Source organism: Cladophialophora psammophila (genome assembly GCF_000585535.1).
Source record: "Cladophialophora psammophila CBS 110553 chromosome Unknown aczJe-supercont1.28, whole genome shotgun sequence".
Taxonomy (NCBI): domain Eukaryota; kingdom Fungi; phylum Ascomycota; class Eurotiomycetes; order Chaetothyriales; family Herpotrichiellaceae; genus Cladophialophora; species Cladophialophora psammophila.
Window position 1 is genome coordinate 260,741 of NW_006912949.1, and position 20,158 is coordinate 280,898.

Genomic DNA, 20,158 nt, shown 5'->3' on the forward strand with positions numbered 1-20,158 from the left:
CGTGTGAATGTGTCCCAAAGTCGAACGGCGGCAGCAGCAACGACAACGACAACAACAACAAGAACCGCCACCAAGGAGAGAAGATGAAGTTTTGTCTGAAAGCCGACAGTGTCAATCGGGAAATTCTGGGGCTCTGGATCACTCACCGCCCAATTTGCTCTAGTCGGGCAACAGCTCCTTCCATTGGGCGGCGACGGGTGGTGCGAAGCCAATCTCGCACCGGTACATGAGCCTCCCGGATGGCGACACTATGTATTAGCTTATCACCAGTGAAACGCCGCACAGTGGACTGATGTCGATATTGTGTACAACTACAAGCACTTGTACCCAGTACACCAACCCCGAGTATCAGAGCACCCAGTCGATCTCCTGACGTGTTCTATTCAACGGCCTACAAAACCATATGACGGAGCTGCGGAACAAAAACATTGAAAGAGGAGCAAGAAAAGCACTCCAGCACCAAACGGCTTGATCAAGACCTTACTCCTCCTACTGGCATGCCCTTAGTCCTGGTACCTCCAGCCCCCCCCCTCCCAAAAATGCACACAAGTCATGCTTTTCTCCGTTCCTCCAAACGCCCTTTGTCGCATACCGTGATTTCATGCTCCCTTCGTCTAAGGAATGTCGAAAACGGGTTTGAGTTTCTTCAGCAACGCCCATTCATCCCTCGTCACCTCATCTCGGTAGAATTCCTTGAGCGTGTCGATCGACTTGCGAGAAATCAGAGAGTACAGAGTATCTTTGTCTTCCAGCTGTCGTCCGTACATGGGCTGGTTGGGTCCTTCAATCTTGACTGCCACCGACGGCTGTCCTTTTTTGCAGAGCGGAATGGCCTTGTGCTCGCGTTCGATCGATGATCTGTATTCCAATTGTCAGTTGCTTGTACCTTGTCCAGCCGGACGTTGGCCACTTACACTCTGCCCAGGGTTATGACTTCCTTCACACCCGTTACGGGATTGGTCTTTACCACCGCAATTGGTGTCAATGGACGCAGACTGCCCTCAACCACATCCACGCCCACCACGATAGGATCCTTCTTGTTGAACACCTGGATAGGATTGAGCACGCAAGGAAAGACGGCATGCATTTTGCTCTCTTCCTTCTTCTTTTCCTGCAATTCCTTCATGTGGTTCGTAAAGTTGTCGAACAGGTGATAAATAATATCCGCCGTAAAGATCTTGATGCCATTCTCGTCCGCGTACTGCTGTGCCTCCTTGTCGACTTTGACATCAAAGCAAAGCATCACCGCGTATTCTTTCGCCTTCTCCAGCATGGTGCCGGCCATCATGACATCTCGCTTGTACACCGGCCCGATGGCGATGTTGGCAACGGGGATTTTACTCTGCTTCAGGAATTCCAACAGAGCCTCCAAGGAACCCAGAGTAGAAGCTTGGACGCTGACACCTCGGTTGTCTTTGGATATCTTGCTGAGCAGACTTTGCAGGTCCGCCATGACGTCGTCCATCAAGTCGTCCTCGTCGTCCTCAGGTCCAACTACGAGCAACCGGGAACCGGCGATGGCTTTCTCCAGATCATTGGCTGCGATCTTCACGCCTAGCGCTGCCTTACATTCCTTGTTGTGCACATATTGTGACTTGAGACGCAGCTCCTTGAGCGGAGCAGGGGTCAGAAGCGCCCGGATATTGGTAGCAATAGGCCCGTCGGTGCCACAAAGCACAATCCGGTCGCCTTCGTGAAGCACGCCATTCGACAACACCACATCAATCGTGGTACCGAGGCCTTCAATCACTTTGACTTCAAGGACGGTGCATTCCACCTCGGACAGGTACATCAGACTGGAAGTCATCCGCTCCTGGGTCAATGTCACCAGGAGCTTGAGCAGATCCGGAATGCCTTCACCCGTATGCGCCGACGTTGGCACCAGTGACACGTATCGGCGCATATCTTTATTTTCATAGAAGACCTCGGAGTTGAAGCCCTCCTTGGCAAAGGCAAGCTTGGTTTCGGCAAGTCGACTCTCAAACTCGGCCACCACACCCTTGGACTGGAAGGCGAGACTGTCCTGGAAGCCGTTGTTGTCGATTTTCTTCCAGCCATAGAGACGATCAATCTTGTTGAGAGCCACAATGAAAGGTGTCTTGCGGTCTCGCAGCAGTTTCATCGACTCCAACGTCTGCGGCTCCAAGCCGTGCATGATATCGACGACCAGAATGGCAATGTTGCAGAGTGAAGAACCGCGAGATCGGAGGTTGGAGAAGGATTCGTGACCAGGTGTGTCGATGACCAACAGTCCAGGCACTTTGAACTCAAACTTGCCATCTTTGTTGACAACGGCTGTCTTCTGCTTCAGGGCGTCCACCGGGAAGTAAGTCGCACCGATCTGCTGAGTAATCCCCCCTGCTTCGCCTTCTTGCACATTGGTCTGTCGAATTTTGTCTAGAAGCTTTGTTTTGCCAGTGTCGACGTGGCCCAGAATACAACAGATGGGTGAACGAAGGTTATCTTTAGACCGGGCAGCAAGGGCTTCTTCGTGAGCCTTCGCCCTCCTGGCGGCTGCTTCTGCTTTCCGCTTCGCCACTGCTCGCTGGGCGACAGTGCCTTCCTCTTCTGAAGATGACTCTTCTGATTCCGTCTCGGATTCGATAGGCCTCTCTTTTGGTGGTGGTTTCGACTCCCGCAATGGTAAGCTCGACGTTGCGGGAGGCTTGGTCACTGCTCCATTGGTGCCGGCTTTAGTAGCCGTCTTCGAAGCGCTTCCGTTTGCACCGGCTTTGGGGGATGCTTCTGCTTCTTCCTCTTCCTCTTCTTCATTTGATTCAGCATCCCAGCTCTCCTTAATATCTTCATCAGCAGCCTTCTCCCAATCGTCGAGCTCCGAAGACTCTTCCTGTATTGCAGCCTCTGCCTCTGCTGCAGCGGCGACGGCGGCGGCGGCGGCGGCGGCCTCTTCAGCTTCCTTTGCCAGACGCTGGCGTTCTGCTTCAGCAGCTTCGGCTTCTTGTCTCGCTCTTTCTGCAGCAGCTTCGAGATCGATCTCTTCCTTCTTCGGACCCTTTCGCCTCTTGTCGACCGCAGGCTTTTTCTTTTCTTCGACGCTTTCGGTCAAACCTGCAACCTTGACGCCAGATTCAAGTAGCTGCTTGAGACGGAGATCTTGTTGCTGCTTTCTCTTCTTGTCAGCCTCAGAGAGGAGTTTGCCTTCTTTCTTGAGTTGTTCTTTCCTCTCCTTTTCTTTTTCTTTCTTTCGTTGCCTGGCCTCGACTTTCTTTCTCTCCTCTTCCTCTTCCTTTCGTAGGCGCTCTTCTTCAGCCGCCTTTTCAGCGGCTTCTACTCTGGCCTGTTCTTCTCGCTGTCTCGCGAGGGCCTCTTGCTGCTTTTGGATAGCAGCAAGATGCGCAGGGACCTTCTTTTTCTTGCTGGATTTCTCTTCTTTCTCCGGGGCGGCGACTGGAGCTTCGGTTTTCTCAGGCACGGCGGCTTTGGCTTCCTCAACCTTGGGAGCTGGTGCCGGGGTGACAGCCTTTTTCTTCGCCGCCTGCTTTCCTGTTAGTATCTAGAATAGATGACTTAGAGAGACTCCCTAATTACCTGTTCTTTCTTTCTCTGCTTCTCACGTTCCTTCTTCTCCCGTTCTTTCTCCTTCTTGGACTTCATTCCACCAGCCTCGCCAGCGTCTTCGTCCTCCTCGGCGGGAGCAGCCGGCTCGTCCTTGTCCTGTTGCTTTTTGCCTCCCTTGGCTTTCTTATGAGCATTGCCAGCGAAGACATCATCATCGTCCTCGAAGGTTGCTTCCGTCGGGCCTTTGGCATCCAGGTCGTTCTCAGGCTGCGCAGCGGCAATACCATCTGCTTCTTCGCCTTCAACGAAGTCATTGATAACCGGTTTGCCTTTTTTCGCACGCCTATCTTTATTCTTGCGCAAAGCAGCCAGCAACCCACCCCCGCCGTTCATCCCCTCTGCAGCATCATTCTCTGTTTCTGCCATCTTTGCATCTTCGGTGACCTGAGCAATCGGATCGGCAGTCTCACCGAGCTCGTTCTCCCAGTCGTCAGCCTGCTTCTTGCCGCCCTTCTTCTTAGGCGCCATTGAAATGGTTGTGTTGGGGGGTTGGTCTTAGGGATATGAAGCGTTCACGATTGAGAGGCGGCGACATAAAGTCGTGTGCAGGTTTTGTCAAGATTGGCGGGGAGGCACTCGGGCTAACGGTGGCGTCGAAGCGAATGATGGCTATTGGTCCAGAGGGTTCAGATCTTTTTATTTCTTCGCCACAATTTTTTGACCGAAGACGGCAAGTGGAAACCGGATTGAGTCGTTGCGAATCCTGGGTGCAATGGACACGGTTGACAAACAAGCTGAAGGGAATGGTGGGGCAATTAAAGGAAAAATAAAGTGACGTTCAGTAGACGCTGTGTGGGCTGGTGGGCGGAGTTTCGGCATCGCTGCCTGGCTTGGCGCTTGCTTCTCACGAGAGACGACAGCCTTGTGGCTGCTGAAGCTCGGGCTACAGTCACAGCATACAGAGATGACTCAAGATCACAACTATAGCGAGACGCTATTCGTGTCTCAACTTCAAGTGGACCTTACTTGGGACACAGTCATGCATTCAAAGCCGCAAGGTTCGTCATCATCGTGCAGTAATCAAAACATTCATCCCCTTCCCCGGAGCACGTCGTCAACCACGTTGGAGCAGGAAGCTCCTGGGCGCCTGTTGGCCTTCGGAGAGCTCTCAGTTCAAATCTAACCAGCCCAAGCCCATAGGAGCCTGCATCCCTTCTTTTCTGTGGATGCCGTCCACTATGACCGTGGTGGATATCTCATCAACTTTCTTATCCAAGCAATCACCGCCTCCACGGGCTCCTCCGCCTCCCCCAAGATCTCCTCGACCAAAGCTTTGAAACTGTCCATCCTGTCTGACCCTCTCAGAACGCTTCGAAGGTTGTATGGACCTTGCTCGATCATCATGAGCAGTCGGTCTCCCTGGACATGCATATCCTTAGGCCTGAAAGCCGGAGGCATCCAGAGATACCTCGTGTTGTCCGCGTCTTTCTTCTCGATGGGCACAGCCTTGATCGGTTTCCTGATCATGTAGCTCATCTCTTCTATGAAGTGAAGTAATTTCCACTCGCTATGCTTCAGAAGCGCAAAGTGGAAAAGTGTTCCATCGATGGTGCAGCCGTAGAAGCGAGTTCGGTCAGTCTTTCGAAGGCCTTGTGATGTATCCAATCGAAAGCGGTGGATGTGGCCCGGAACAGCCGCGTGAAAGGCAGGAGCCGTTTCTGTGGTTTCCTTGTTCAACCCTAAGAAGCCGATGATATTCGTGACTCCTACATCGGCTGAGGCGAACACGGCAGTGGAGCCATCCAAGACGACAATATCTTTCGCATATCTCATTTTGGTGTCGCACTCGCGATGGTGCAATTTGTTATCCTTCTCCACGAGAACGAAGAAGGAGTGTTGCTGTGTGGCCACGCAGATGAGCGACCCCTGACATGAGATAGCATTCGCATATGACGGAAGAGCGTGCCTTGCCAACGTTTTCCATCTGCGTGTAGCCCAGTCCAGATGATGTAAGACGATTTCTCTGCCGGCAGCAATCAAGAGAGATGACATCTTGTACGCACAAATGGCTGTGATAGGCTCTCGGCTGCTGAATGCGAGTTTGGGGCTCGCATCAGGCTTGCCCTTGCCCAAGCTTTTGGCATTGACACAAACAACCCGACCAGGCCCTCGCAATCCCGGAATAGGGTTCAACTGCTCTATAGCAAGTACCAGCCATTCGTAGTGATTGTTTCCGTCTGTCGGTGCCCAATCAATGAGATCGTGGACAACATCACTGTCATCTCCAGTCACGATGGTTGCAAAGGTGGTACCCTCAGAATCCCTCGATGTGGGATACCGCAGATTAGGAGTGATGAGCTGTAGCCCGACTCTCTGAATCTTATTTGACGGTTGGTCGGAAATGTCCTTCTCGCCATCGAGAGGCACACTGGTGTGCATTCTGACTGGAACCTCCGTAGGATCGCCTTCTCTGGAGAATGCAACCACAAACCTCTGGAGGAACCGCGAGTAGAGCATGCGTTTAGGGACGCCATTGAGATTCAAGTGTCTTGCAATCCCGTGTTCCTGAGAAATCACAGAACAGAACAGCAAATCCTCTGCGACAGCACAAATCAGAAAGCCCCCCGGGTGTTCGTGTCCTGACTCGAGCTTAGGGATTCGGTGCACTGCATTGATCAGAGGCTGGGCTGAGGGCTGGTCACAGAGTTAGAAAGAGTCCGAATACAGATGAAACCAGACTTACTTTGGTTCGATCCGTCACCCATAGAGGAGACATTGTGTAGTCGACCAAAGCAGAGTTAGGATGGAGCGTGACGCGGTGAAGGGTGTATTCGCAAAGCACGAGCGCAGATGGGTTCTCTAGGCTCCCGGATTGACTTTTCTCTTGCACAATCTGTACAGGAGTTGCTCCGATGTGGTAGACATCGTCGCACCTTAGGACTATCGGGGTGTCAGGATTGAAAACGTCTACCGGATATCTCCATCTCGTACCTGTTTTCAAACCGTCTTGACAGTCAACCCTGAGTTCCAAGCACATCACAGTGCCCGAGCGGAGTCCACATAAAAGAAGAGTTGGGCCGGCTGTGTTCTGCTTTAACGCAACAACGGAAGCCACTGCAGCATTCTCGACTTTAGTGTTGAGGTCTTGGACTCGAAATTCGAAGGCAAGCTTTAGTGTATCAGTATATCCCAAGACCTCTCCAGTTGATGTACCGATCAAAACCAGCTGCGTGTTCTGCACCTGAACGCAACAAATCGCATTGGGGATATGCTTCAGTCTCAGAGGCTGACCGGGCATGAAACGAAGTGCCCCGTCCTCTGAAGTCTCGATGTCAATCAGACAGAGCTCGTAGCCCGAGGTGACACGGCTCGTGGTAGCAATGGCCCGATCGCCTTCAAAGAAGGCCGCATGCGCAATACGTGATCCGAGGTGGTTCAACTCGCCAACTTCACCGTCGGCCTCAATAAGAATGGCATGCACACCACGGGTGGTGACTTGTATCACGGTGTCTTGATCGATAACGGTTGCAGCAAGCGTAGGATGGCCGAAATCGAATCCGGGGTGGCTTTCAGCATCAGTCAGTGAGATCTCTTGGTTTTCTAGCTCAAACACGACCATTGACGAGTTCGTTGTATGAGAGGCCAGCAGCAGTAGTTCGTTGGTGCCGGGTATCTCCAGGCTGAACAGACGCTCAACCAGAGCGGCCTCTGGGAACGACATTTCCCAACCGATCTGGGCTTCCAAGCCGTAACGAATCTCTGACACTTGGCCATGCCTATCACATCGACCTGAACAGGCGTAGAGCCTGCCTGGCGTGCCCTGCCACACGGCAGAGTCTTGGGAATCAACTGCTATTGGAGGTCCAAGGGCGATGTCGTTCAGTGGGGCGAGCGTCTCGATACGCTGAATGCGCTCTGGCGACCCTCGGGCGGATACATGGAAGACACCTCCGTCAGTCAAACTGCCACCCACTATGATGATATCACCGCCTGTCCTTGGAGGGCCGGACAGCATGCAGAATGCTGTATCGACGCTGAAACCGAGATGACCAATCGTGTTGTTGGTGCTAAACTTTGTGCTGGATGCTTTGTCAATGAGAAAGTTCTTCAAAAGTCCATCTTCTCGAAGGATGACTATATCATCGCACCGCTCGAGGTACTGGTTGTGGCGTCTAGGTCTTACCCATTGGACCCACTCCAGACTTGTATTCATGTTGTCCATGCATCGACAGTAGACTCGCTTCATTTGAGAAGACTGAATATTCTCATAGTAGCTGATGCCAGCTGCCATGACCACAATGTACGAAAAAGGCCGCGTTGACGGGATCAGCATCAAGGGCAGTTGGTCTTCTCTCAATTTGCGTCCACTACAGGTCATTGCTTGGATTGTCTGGAGTGGTTGGCGAGTATCCCATCTGTAGAGGTATTGATGTGTCCCCTGATCCGCTTCTCCGGAGTAAACCAACAGGAGCAAGATGACCTTGGTAGGATCGTCCTCGGGGCTGCGTAAGAATGTCATCATCAAAATTTTACCAGCGACTTGGATAAAGCGTTGCTGTAATGGTTAGATCTGGCACACGTTGGCAAGGACAGGGTCACATACCTCTTCTGAGGGACGGAAAGAAGCAGGATCTATTGGATCCCAGGCGTCAATTTCCGACTTGATCTCGTCCACGTGATGAAGTTTGAAGACTCCCAAGTAGCCGGATGGTGAAGCAACGGCAAGGGCGCGGGATCTGAGATATCAATTAGACACCGGAACGCAAGATGGGGCTTGGGCAGGTATACTCGGGATCAACGGCGATATCTCGACACTGCCTTGAGGGGAGGTCGACCCCGCCCAAGAAGGGCCTTTTTGCGAAGACGAGTCTGACCTCTCCACCAGCGTCCTTTCTCGCATAGACGTAGATTAACTCATTGTCTTTTGTGATGAGGACAAGGATTTGTGGCGGCAGCGTGTCACTGACTGGCTGGCCACGAATGCTGAACTGCTCCTGGTCCCGCTCTTGTTTCAATATGGCATCGACAATAGGAACAGACTTCAACTCTGCCGAGATGATTTTGGCATCGGTGATTGTGGTACCAAAGTCGAGCTTCGCGGTCACAACCTCCAGCTGTCCGCTGTCCTTGAACTCGTGAAGCTGGACGAACGTTGGCCCAACAAAGACGACGTCGTTGTCAGAAGGAGAACGAATGCGTGCAGGGAGGATCCATCTGATGCTGGAGCTTGAGCTGAGAGTCCTAGACAAGATACCGACACGGTCTTGGATAGCTAGTCGGCGCTGGTCCCCTCTGGCGTTCAGCTCTCTCCCATGAGGAGGGGCCCTGTAGGCCATCGTGAACCAGACGAGGCGGCTGACCTGAGTAAGAGAACACAAGGAAGCAAACAGGTTGAAGACAACAGCAAAGCCGATGATTGTGATGATGCGATGAGACAAATCCTTGGATTGGATGTGTTACTAGAAGGAGAGGCTGAAGAAACAAGACGAGGGGAAAGCAAGGGCGCCACGGTTCAGGTTGATATACCCCGTAGCCTATGTGTAGGGTCAACCGCGCCCTGGCTTGGTTGGAATCTGGGATGGTGCTTCTGTCTGCCTTTCTCCCCGTTCTCTCCCTATACTAGTAGTCTCCAGAGAGGGAGATATTGTGTGGACAGAGGAATGCAGCGGTCAAAATACGGGGTTGGCGGTCCAAGACGATGAGGGACAGCAGCAAATCTGGCCTTGCGCCCGACCGGGACTGGATCGCCATCTGTTCATCCAGCATGAGAGTTACATGCAAGCAATGCACGCAGACAGTGCGGCTGGATGTGAAATCAGCCTGTCGTTTCGAGACCCTTCAGGTGCGAGGGCGAGGGCGAGGGCGAGGGCGGCGACGGCGAGAAGACGAGCACAAGCAGAATGCAGGTCATTCAGGTCAAGCAGCCACAGGCAAACGCAGGGCTTGGAGCCTTTCAAGGTTCCTTTTCTTCCCCACCGATTCTCCTCTGCACAGTCCTGAGTCCGCCACTCTGCCCCGGTCTGCCCCTTACACGCCCACGGACATGCACTCACTAAGCTAAACTCACTAAAGTCACTCACTAAAGGCATTCACTAAAGGCACTCACCAAGTAGAGGCACTCACTAAAGCAACGTACTAAAGTCTCTCACTAAGGTCACGACGAAACACACTTACTAAACTCACTTTTATTCTCTCCCTCTCCCTCTCCCTCTCCCTCTCCCTCTCACCATCCATCAAACAAACCCCCCTCGCACCCATTCACCTGTGAGCCTCAACACCCTCTGAACAATCCATGACGCGATGAATCCCTTTGGCGACTGCTTGGGATTGGGTGTGGACAAAGTTGACATCTGACAGGGGTCAAACCGGCCGCTTTGTGTCTTTGTGTGACCTGTCACATTGTCACCCACCACCCGCGTCAAATTCCATCCCCATGCACGTCGTGGCGGACTACAGGTGACACGGCCATTGTCTGCTTTTGGCCTGTTTCAATCTCGACCCAAAGAGCGGCGTGCACTTAGCCCGTCTACGCCCGCGCCCGCGCCGTCGCTTAAAACCCACCCACGGTTCGCAACACACACAGATGGCGATCGTCCGATCAAGCTAAATAAGGCACAATGCATCGCGGCGCCGACACCGTGGATGCAGCTGTCATTCAGAAGCAACTGACAGCTTCCATGCCTTCTGCTGAAAAGCCCCCGTCGGCAGACTTGCAAGGCCCTGACAAGGCCGAAGCGATCCAGGATGCCTGTCGACAAAGAGATTTCGCCGCCCTGGTCAAGCTTGCAACCTCGACCGGCGGTCTTTTGACCGACGATTTGCGCCGGCAAGCTTGTATGTCCCCTCCCTCCTTGCCCACCAATGGTTCGATACCCTCCGTGGCACTCTGAACTGATGCATGAACTTGGAAGGGCCAATTCTATTGGGTTGCACGCCTGAAGGCACACCACCGACCGAGCCAGAGCACTCAAATCGGCATCACTGGAGAGCCCTGCCCCGTCACCCGGACGAGGATCAAGTACAACTCGATGTTGATCGTGCCTTTGTATACTACCCGAAAGGTTTGCGCCACCTCTCCCTCCAACAACACTGTGTCACTGTGCTGAATGCAACTAGATGAATCCGAACAGTCGCTTGAGCAAAAGAAGACAGAGCTCTTCGAGCTGATTGTCTCGACGTTGAGGAGCCATCCCATTCTTTCTTATTTTCAGAGCTACCACGATGTCGTACAAGTACTCCTTCTCGTGATGGGAAAACGCCAGGCCATGCTTGCGGTTCCACGAATCTCTTTGCTCCGTCTTCGCGACTACATGCTGCCGACAATCACACCTGCCACGAGACATTTCGAGCTGGTATCGGCTATTGTGATGTCTGCTGATCCTGAACTGGCTAATCACATTGCCCAGGCTGAGAATATCTTTGCTTTGTCGGCCACCCATTCCCTGTTTGCGCACGATATCTACGACTATGCCGACATTGCCAGGCTGTATGATTTCCTGCTTGCCCATGAGCCAATCATGAGCATCTATTTGTTTGCTGCGGTTACAATATCGAGGCGATCGGAGTTGCTCGAGATGCCCGCTGATCAGTCCGACATTCTCACGTTTGTGATATCCAAACTACCCCAGACTTTCGACATTGATGCACGAATCCAAGATGCGGTAGCCTTGTTTCGCCATCATCCTCCCCAAAGTTTGCCTGGCTTTATTTGGTGGCGTCTATCACGTTACAGTGTTCTGAAAACATCTCGCTCTGTCACTCAACCTCAAAGCCTGGACGAGGCCAAGATCTTTTGCCACAAGCAAATCCAGCAGCTCCACAGCCATGAGCTGATGCGGAAGAGAGCTCTATTGCTCTATAAACATAGGAAATCAGCCGCGTCAGTGACCGCCGTCCTCTTGGTGGGAGTCTTGTCAATCTGGTTGCGAAAGACGGGCCACGACAGGATCTTGTGGTCCATCATGTCGACTGCATCTGCATTCTTTTCCACAACTCGGTAGACTATTCGCCCGGGTTGACGAGCGGAAGACGGCATGCATCCAATCTTGCACTGACTAGGCCAATGAGCACCGAAGCATGAGGATACTCTATAAGCGAGGTAATAAACCTACTTCATGTCATTATTCTACTGTTGACAAGCAATAGTCGACCACGCTAAAAGACAATCTTCCTTGGCCCAAGAGGCAGCCCACTCCGCCATCCACCCTTGCATGCATCACCATCACACAACCCCACCTAAGCCACCCTTGACCCATGTCAACCCTTTTGTTTCCAAGACCTCTATGTCGACGTTGACTGGGGGTGAAGTCAGCGAGAGCGTGAGCCGTTGGCATACCTTTTGGCGGAAACTTATTCCTTTGCCGGTTAGCCAATAACAGTGAAACCCATCAAGATCGATGCCGTTGGGTGGGAGCCGGTGTGCAATAGGCACAGCGGCACCCAAAGTCAGAATCCTAGACTGTCTTTGAAATCTAAACCCTCTGCCCTCAGGCGCGTTTGCTTCTCATCATTGAAGCACAGATTTTCTTTTCTTATCATCGGGCTTGATTGCCTGCGCTGGATGGGAAACGCCCAATGTACCTGTCATGTCTCGATGGAGGATCGCGTTTGAAGGCAATGAAGGAATCTTCTCAGAACAATAAGCAAACCACGGCAGGCTGAAGCTGTTGTGACACGCGACTTGCTTGGGAGCGAGGCGGCAAACGCGTGCTGTCAGTGGGAGACAGAGCATAGCGAAGAAGAGCATCACTGAACACATGAAGGGAAGAAAAGAAGTACTACCAGGTGGGAGGCGCCTGTCTTGATTACCGCTACTGCTATCTAAGCGGGTAGGCATGGCGTGGAGGATGTATCAGGGGGAGGAAGGTGCCTCTAGATATATCGAGTTTACTTGGGTAAAAACTATTAAATGCGAATGTCGACATCGCCTCCGGCACACATGGGGATTCTGGCGAAGGCACGGAGGGCGGCGTGGCCGGCGAGCTCTTGGGCGTGCAAAGGCATGATCCCGACGACACATAGTTTGATAACATGCCCGAAGGAGATCCCAGTCTTGCAAATGTTCTCTTCCCCGCGTTCACGTGGAACACAATGAGTTCTTGAAGCGAGAAATCCAGCACAAGACAGTGTTCGAGTCTACGATTACGCTTGCTGGAACATTGGCTGAAAGCTGCAAAGTTCGTGGTTGGAGAATCAGACATTGTCAGGGGAGTCATCATTGATATGTGTCCTTCATGACGGTGTGACATGCTCTAGTAAAAGTACAGAGTACATGCAAGACGAATAAGAAGCACAGGTGTCCTTAGCATGTCCTCGGTACCGAGAACAAATACTGGCAAGGCTGCAAGGCTGCAAGGCTGCAAGGCTGGTTTGCAAGGCTGGTAGCTGACCACCGCCCTTTGAGATGTTGCTTGGCAATTTTGTAATGACTTAATCTACAAGGCTAATAATCCTGCGTTCGATGGTAATTACAAACATTTCTTTTTTCTAGTATGTACTCGGCCTTGGAGATCACTCGTCCAGGCAACGTGTTTGCGCTTCATCCTCTTTCAGCACCAGCACTGTTCTCAAGCTCCCACGCCGTCAATATCCGCCACTCAACATGGCTAACAGAGGCTATGATGTCGTCGTCGATGTCGACGCAGAAGTATGACTCTCCCCTTCCTCTGCCCGCTCGGTGCATGGCTGCCACGGATTGGAAACTAACAACCAACCAGGGTGACCTAGGCCACACTGACCTCCAAGACGACGACCTCGAATTCCACTCATCAAGTGCGTTACTCCCCTAATATCACACCCCCGATCACCATGTCGACTTGAAACTAACTGCGCGCTCTCAGACTTCGAATCGAGTTCTTCGAACCGCAAAATCCAGCCCGACACTCCCTTTCTAGCTGGCTCCGTCAATCCAGCCAACCTGCCCAGCAATGACCCCTCCTCCATGCCGCAGAAACACATGCTCTGGTCTCTGTCCTTCTACGCCCAATTCTTCGACGTCGACACCTCCACCGTGCTGCACCGATGTCGCTCCGCCATCCTTCCTTTCATCCCCAACACGCCGCCATTTCTCGACATCATGGACGGAAACCCTGACCTCTACGGCCCATTCTGGATCGCGACCACCGTCGTGGTAATTCTGTTCCTCACGGGGACAATAAGCCACAAGCTGGCGACCGAGGGGAAAAACCACTTCGAGTATGACTTTAAATTGCTTAGCGGCGCCGCGGGCCTGATCTACGGATACACACTGCTTATCCCCCTGGGGCTCTGGGGCGCGCTGCGCTGGTTTGGCGCACAGTCTCTCGAACTGGTGGAATGCTGGGCGCTTTATGGGTACAGCAATCTATTCTGGATTGCCGTGGCGTTGGTCTCGTGGTCACCACTCAATGGACTCAACTACGCCCTTGTCGGGCTGGGTTACGCCGTCAGTGTGTTCTTCTTGGTCAAGAACTTGTATCCGGTGATTAGTGCGACGGAGAAAAAGATCAGCCAGATCTTGCTATTGGCCGTGGTGTTGCTGCATGCCGGCCTTGCGATCGCCATTAAGATCTTGTTCTTTAGTCACAAGAGTCCAGCCAAGGATGATGACAGCAAGATGTTGTTCTAACGGAGCCTTTGGCCCTTGGCATGAGCGCGGCTATCGATGACTTGGGGGACATATTAACGGACACATGGGTTATAATGGTATAATGTATCAACACTACGAGGACACAGGAAACTGCCAGATTTCCTCCTATGCTTGGTTGGGCTCAGTCAATGACGATAAACTGTCCAAACAGCGTTGCTTCACTGCCAGAATTTCTTTGGACTCATCACATCGTGGCCTGGCAGACGTACTGACGTTCACGTGGCTAACTCTGAGAATGAGACATAACGTGCATTGGAAAGCAGCTGCATTGACGATCTAGCCTGTCCAGCTCGCGGCATCCATTTCGTGCTCGGGAAGCTGTCTTTGGATTTTCTACGACGCATCATTTTAAAAGGCAACAACGACAGCCTCTTTTCTTCTTCGTCGTTGGACCCCGCATCTGCTGCACCCTGTCACAGTTCCGCAATCAACATGCAGTCCACCTCCACACGAGACCGGGCCATCCCCAAACGCAAAAAAAAAATACACAATTGCCCAGCGGCGCAAACCACTACTTGATCTTCTTCTTTGGTCGGAGCTGGTTGGAGTGGCCGCACTTCTTCTTGCGGCAGTTTGTGGCTCGCGGGGGCAGACGGGCGTAGCACTTTCGGCAGATCATCTTCTCGCAGTTGTATTTGGAAGCGAGAGCCTTGAGGGAGGGTTCGATGATGCCGCCTCGGAGACGGAGGACGAGGTGCAGGGTGGATTCCTAACAGAGAGCGCGCGGGTCAGCAAGGGGTGGCACAGCCCAAATTGCCTCAAAAGCAGGGAAGGGAGGGTGTCTGATGCCCTCCTTCAGCAGGAAGAGGGGGGGAGGGGGAATGCTACGTAGCGTACCTTCTGGATGTTGTAGTCGCTCAGAGTACGGCCGTCTTCAAGCTGCTTGCCGGCGAAGATCAAGCGCTGCTGGTCAGGCGGGATGCCTTCCTTGTCCTGGATCTTGGACTTGACATTGTCGATCGTGTCGGACGACTCGACCTCGAGGGTGATGGTCTTGCCCGTGAGGGTCTTGACGAAGCTATTTCACCCGAAAAAAGTCACATCAGCACTTGCTCAACTCTTTTCCTACACACAGCTCTTGCAAAATCTCGCAAGTGGCCGAATATTTCGAAAAAGTTCGGGAGGGCTGGCGGTTTTTCAGGCAACTTACATCTGCACTGGAAACGGGAGTCAGCAAAAAGAAAACGGATAAATTCTTGCTCGAATATACGGATCGCAAACTTACTCTTGTCAAGATCTTCTGGTCACTGGCAATGTTGGTTGAATATGTTGCAAGCGGTGATATCGAAGACTGAGGGGTGGCGAGACAACCTTTGATTGTGGACGCACATTTGGCGCCAAGACTGGCCTTACCAAAATGGAAGGTGAGGCGCATGAGATCTTTCAGCCTCGTCACGAAAATGGATCAGCCTTGCTTTTTCCTGTGGCTATTTGTTTTTTTGTATGATATTGTAGAAAACATGGTGTGCGAAGTAAGCCCCCAGAGGCATGGAGGGGCTTCTGGACATTCTCGAGCAAAGTTCGTCGACCATCTCCCCAGCGGCGGCAACCAGAGCACTCCTTCGAGCTTGGATATTGCAACAGCCCCTAGGCATTGCCCGACGTTCGTCCGTGACCGGATGAGTATTGACAAGTTATCGGATATGCTCTCTATCCTCTGCAATATACAGAGCATTTATGCCGCAAAGTCTCTGTTTTATGCATGAGCATAAGATTGGACCTTCATTCACGTTGTGCAAACTCAGGTCAGGCGTCCAGGGTCTTCTCTTCAAGTTCCATTGAGCGTCAGTGCGTGAGAGGTTTCGCATGTATAAAAAGTCAACAAGTATATAAAAGCTCTCATATACTTTCATTCAAACCGTCCAAACAGTTAGATGTTTTGTTCGGCATATCACAACATCGAGGAATACACGGGGCCGAGGTTCACGTCGACAAGAGCGAGATTCCAGCAATTGATCTCTTTTGTTACCGCTTCTGTCGTTTGTATAGAGTGGTCTCATCCTTCGAAGACACTGAAAATGGCGTCCCAAACAACGCCGAAACGACCGCCCAAACTAATCCTGGGGTGTTCCAACTTTGGCTCCCCCAGCGACCCGTTCTGCAGAACCACCACCGCGGAAGAAGCAGCCGCTCTTCTCAGCACATTCGGCTCGTACGGACACGACACAATTGACACTGCCCGTCGCTACCCGCCCCAGGCGCCGGGGACAAGTGAAGAGCTTCTAGGCGAAGCACTAGACTTGCTGCGGCATAGACATGAGGCCGAGACCGATATCATCACCGAGCGATCTCCAGAGATACATGTCGACACCAAAGTCCTCTCTGCGCCAGGGTGTCACAAGCCCGAGAATATCCAGGAGAGCATCTCTGCTTCCCTTTCCGCCCTGCACATGTCCTCGGTGAACACGATATACCTGCACTACCCAGACAAGACTGTGCCGCTGTCTGACCCGGTCTCCGCACTCTCAAGCGCCGTGGCGAATGGCCAGGCAAAGCAATGGGGCGTCTCCAACTACACGCTCGACGACGTCTGCGAGATTCTACGCCTCTGCGATCAACACGGGTGGAGGCGACCGGCGGTATACCAGGGCGAACACAACGCCCTCGACCGCGCAAACGAAAAGCTCATCGAGTTTTGCCACGAGCAAGGGATCGTGTTCTACGCCTACAGTCCCACTGCCGCTGGAGTTTTTTCGCCCAGCGGGTCACGAATGGGTGCCGATACTCCGGCGGGGCAGCGAGTCCGGCTCTATATGGAGGCACGGAGATGCAGAGTGCGGTGCAGGAGGTCAGGGATGCAGCACAGCAGAGAGGGTTAGGTAGTCATGAGGTTGCGATTAGATGGGCGTTTTGGGATAGCATGTTGGACGGGGCGCATGGTGATGGAGTGATCATCGGTGTGAGCAGTCAGAAGCAGTTGAAGGACACCTGCGAGTTTTTAAAGAAAGGTGGATTGGAGGATGGGGTCCGAGAAGTGGTTCAACAGGTCTGGGACAGTGTCAAGCAAGAGTAAGGGCAAACTGAAGGCTCAAGAACAGAGAGAAGGGGACAATGGAGGAATGGCACACGTTGGAGGCGTGGATCGAAGGATGGATTATGTTATATGTGATCTACAGCCTATACTCGCTTCCGACATCCTTTCTTGGGATTCTTCCTTCCGTCTACCAGCTCAATCCACTGGTTCCTCCTCTAACAACAATTTGAAACTGAAAGGCTCAAACGGAACACCCTCCCCAATGAAATGCTTACTCATTGCCTCCACCCAGTGCAACCTGAGACTGTGCAACATCGCACTCGTTCCTTCCATGACACACAAGACAGCAATAGTTAACACAAACCAGAAGTAAAAGGTGACAACGAGCATGATAACCTGTACGGGGCCGGAGGAGACGCCAAATGCATTTCCCAGTGTCATGTTCCACAGCACAATGGAGAGTTGTTGATGAGCAAGAGAGAGGGCCCAAAGCCGCAGGTACGAAGCCGTGTGCGAGACGCAGTTGAGGCAAAACTCGATCGTATCTGATCCCATCACGTCAGGTCCTGCTGTCATAACGGGGTACGAGTATGGAGATAGGGAAGTACTTACGAATAGTCTGATGGATCATGACCTCCGAAAACTCGAATTCCTCTTCCTCTTCTTCTCCAATATTTTCAGTGATCATCGCGCCTTCGTCATCATCCTCACTTGGCCGGCCATTCATGCGCCGTTCGTTGGTGTTGCCATTTTCATGGCCGTCGTCATCTAGATCCGTTGCATGCGTGACGCGACTAGTGTCGCCGATGCCGCGGTATCCTTGAGCAGCGGTCTTCTGATGTTGCCAGCGCAGATACAGAGGCTTCAAGAGTAGAAGAATAGGCACGTTGATGACGGCAATCAAGAGCAAAAATACCTGAACGCCTGCTTGACCTGAGTAAAGCTGCTCGCTCTCTTCCACATTCCCTGGTGACAGGAACATCTGGATCAACATATTGAGCAAGGACGGTGGGTTGCGACCTTCGGCTGGCCAGTCGATGGACCATTTGTAGATGATGCAGAAAGAGAGGTATCCGAAGATGGCCTGGAAGAATATCATTCCAGGCACAAAGTTGCCCCAGATATCAATGGGAGATTTGAAATGTCTGGCATTGACGTAGGAGAAGCACAGAGCATAAGTCATGTGGGCCCAACCCATGAGAATAGACAGTTTCATTTTCAAACTGTTGCTGAAGAGCAAGTCATTCTCGGAGCCGTGCCATGCCCAATCCAGACCAAATGGATACCGATAGCTGCCCTTGAGATGGCCTGTAACTTCTGGGCGGCCCTCTTCAGGAAATTCCCAGGCGGAGGGGAAAGGAGTAAATGCTTTTGAGAAGACGTCATTGTACATGAGGCCGGTGTACATGGAGAAGATACCCATCATCAACATGATGTAGCGACCGTAAAATGCCATTGCGAAGAGTTCATCCTGCTTGGACCGCGCTAATGGCTTTTCCCAGTAGATCATCGCTGTTGCGGCCATAGCCATCAAACATCCGTGTCCGAAGTCACCGAACATTACGGCGAAGAGGAACGGGAACGTAACGATGGTGTAGAGGCCAGGGTTGACTTCCTGATATTTGGCGGTACCGTAGGCATTAATGATGGTTTGAAAACCTTCCGTGAACTTGTTGGTTTTGTTGTAAGTGGGTGGAGTCTTGTTCGTCCTAATCTGATTCACAATGGTAGGCACAGACAATCCAGCCCGGTCGTTGACATCTTGTAAGGTACGTCGAATCTGCGGCAGAGTATTGGTGGGACACCAAGCTTCCGCAATCAAAGTCTTTCTGGCATGATCGTAAGAGCACATGTTCAAAGCATTGTAGACGGCCTTCTCTTTCTTAATGACAATCATCCAAGCAGCGAGAGATCGAGCAATGGCACTGAGCTCCGCATCGAGGGTGTTCTTGGTGTTTCGGAGGACACTCGCAAGGTCGCTGAGACGAGTGTTGACTTCGTGAATCTGATCCCTTCGAACATCACTGTTCTCATCGACGGTGTAGAGATCTGCACCTAGAGATTCGGAGATCTTTCTGATCTTTGCAATAATTTCCTTTCCGTGGGCAAAGATGACAAAGACATTCTTCTGGATCTCCTCGTTGTTCTCGGGGTTGATGATGGGCTCTGGGATTTCAGATTGATTCATGTACAAGTTGCCGCGGAGGGTCCTCCACAAGATGCGTTCGAATGCGGGTAGTCGCTCACGAGGGATGACTCCGGAGACAAACCCGATGTTCATGACAGCAAAGCTCTGCTGCTGCTGCTGCTGCTGCTGACCGGCATCACCGTTAGCTCTGCCTTCTTCAGCCTCCGTGTTTCGCAGTAAAGGAGCATCATCCTCATCCAGGCTTGCTCGGATATCTTCAGTCTGTCCATGAGCCCTGTCAAAGAAACCACCGGCCTCCTTGAGAACCCATCGCCACTCCGTCAACTCGACCTCGCGTTTCTTGAGTGTCTCATAGCTTTCATTCAAACTGCTGATGCGCTGTTCCAGACCCTCCGCGCGTTCCACAAGAGCATCAATCTCGCTGGCTTGTGGAGCCGCAAGCATATTCTCGTCGAAGTCCCAGTGACTCCTCATCTCGATCTGAGATTTGTCCATTTGGGCCTTGAAATAACGGAACTGGCGTTCGACGTTGTCTAGCCGGCGGATCTCCTTAGTGAACGTGCGTTGAAAGGCAGTGGTCTCGGCATTGAGGTCGCGGAATTGGACAACACCAACTTCACCCAGGGCAGAGACGACTTCGCGGCCGATCTCATTAGAGATGTAGAGCTGGGTTAAGGACATGCTCGCCGAGCGGAAGAGGGTGTCTTTATGGGCCATTCTGGACGGGTGTTGAGGGAGAGGACAAGGCCGCCCAGGCCGCTGTGTAAGGGATTTCGAGATACAAGAGACACCAGGGAGCTGGGATAGCTCGCTGTGTCGACTTGAGAGCTTCGTAGGGTAGATGTCGAAGCCTGATACCTGGCGGAGGTGTCACCTCGATGATTGCATC

General features: G+C 52.4%; 7 protein-coding genes across 7 annotated transcripts; 3 read left to right on the forward strand and 4 right to left on the reverse strand.

Moving 5' to 3' along the window:
- Positions 1 to 614: 614 nt before the first annotated feature.
- A1O5_11785 (translation initiation factor 5B) lies at positions 615 to 4,047 on the reverse strand (the record flags this gene model as incomplete). The annotated part of the gene is made up of 3 exons (XM_007752355.1): positions 615 to 858; positions 915 to 3,499; positions 3,550 to 4,047. The coding sequence occupies 3 exons, from the start codon at positions 4,045 to 4,047 to the stop codon at positions 615 to 617; spliced, it is 3,327 nt and encodes a 1,108-aa protein (XP_007750545.1).
- A 708-nt stretch (positions 4,048 to 4,755) lies between these two features.
- A1O5_11786 (uncharacterized protein) lies at positions 4,756 to 8,855 on the reverse strand (the record flags this gene model as incomplete). The annotated part of the gene is made up of 5 exons (XM_007752356.1): positions 4,756 to 6,213; positions 6,263 to 6,459; positions 6,511 to 8,074; positions 8,123 to 8,255; positions 8,308 to 8,855. The coding sequence occupies 5 exons, from the start codon at positions 8,853 to 8,855 to the stop codon at positions 4,756 to 4,758; spliced, it is 3,900 nt and encodes a 1,299-aa protein (XP_007750546.1).
- A 1,281-nt stretch (positions 8,856 to 10,136) lies between these two features.
- A1O5_11787 (uncharacterized protein) lies at positions 10,137 to 11,519 on the forward strand (the record flags this gene model as incomplete). Its single annotated transcript, XM_007752357.1, has 3 exons — positions 10,137 to 10,353; positions 10,431 to 10,580; positions 10,636 to 11,519. The coding sequence occupies 3 exons, from the start codon at positions 10,137 to 10,139 to the stop codon at positions 11,517 to 11,519; spliced, it is 1,251 nt and encodes a 416-aa protein (XP_007750547.1).
- Positions 11,520 to 13,120: 1,601 nt separating this feature from the next.
- On the forward strand, positions 13,121 to 14,125 carry A1O5_11788 (uncharacterized protein; the record flags this gene model as incomplete). The annotated part of the gene is made up of 3 exons (XM_007752358.1): positions 13,121 to 13,165; positions 13,236 to 13,290; positions 13,359 to 14,125. 3 exons carry the CDS (start codon positions 13,121 to 13,123, stop codon positions 14,123 to 14,125), a joined length of 867 nt encoding a protein of 288 aa, XP_007750548.1.
- Positions 14,126 to 14,657: 532 nt separating this feature from the next.
- On the reverse strand, positions 14,658 to 15,521 carry A1O5_11789 (large subunit ribosomal protein L40e; the record flags this gene model as incomplete). The annotated part of the gene is made up of 3 exons (XM_007752359.1): positions 14,658 to 14,855; positions 14,984 to 15,154; positions 15,372 to 15,521. The coding sequence occupies 3 exons, from the start codon at positions 15,519 to 15,521 to the stop codon at positions 14,658 to 14,660; spliced, it is 519 nt and encodes a 172-aa protein (XP_007750549.1).
- Positions 15,522 to 16,164: 643 nt separating this feature from the next.
- Positions 16,165 to 17,159, forward strand: A1O5_11790 (uncharacterized protein; the record flags this gene model as incomplete). Its single annotated transcript, XM_007752360.1, has 2 exons — positions 16,165 to 16,934; positions 16,988 to 17,159. The coding sequence occupies 2 exons, from the start codon at positions 16,165 to 16,167 to the stop codon at positions 17,157 to 17,159; spliced, it is 942 nt and encodes a 313-aa protein (XP_007750550.1).
- A 156-nt stretch (positions 17,160 to 17,315) lies between these two features.
- A1O5_11791 (V-type proton ATPase subunit A) lies at positions 17,316 to 19,986 on the reverse strand (the record flags this gene model as incomplete). Its single annotated transcript, XM_007752361.1, has 2 exons — positions 17,316 to 17,665; positions 17,733 to 19,986. The coding sequence occupies 2 exons, from the start codon at positions 19,984 to 19,986 to the stop codon at positions 17,316 to 17,318; spliced, it is 2,604 nt and encodes an 867-aa protein (XP_007750551.1).
- Between the last annotated feature and the right edge of the window lie 172 nt (positions 19,987 to 20,158).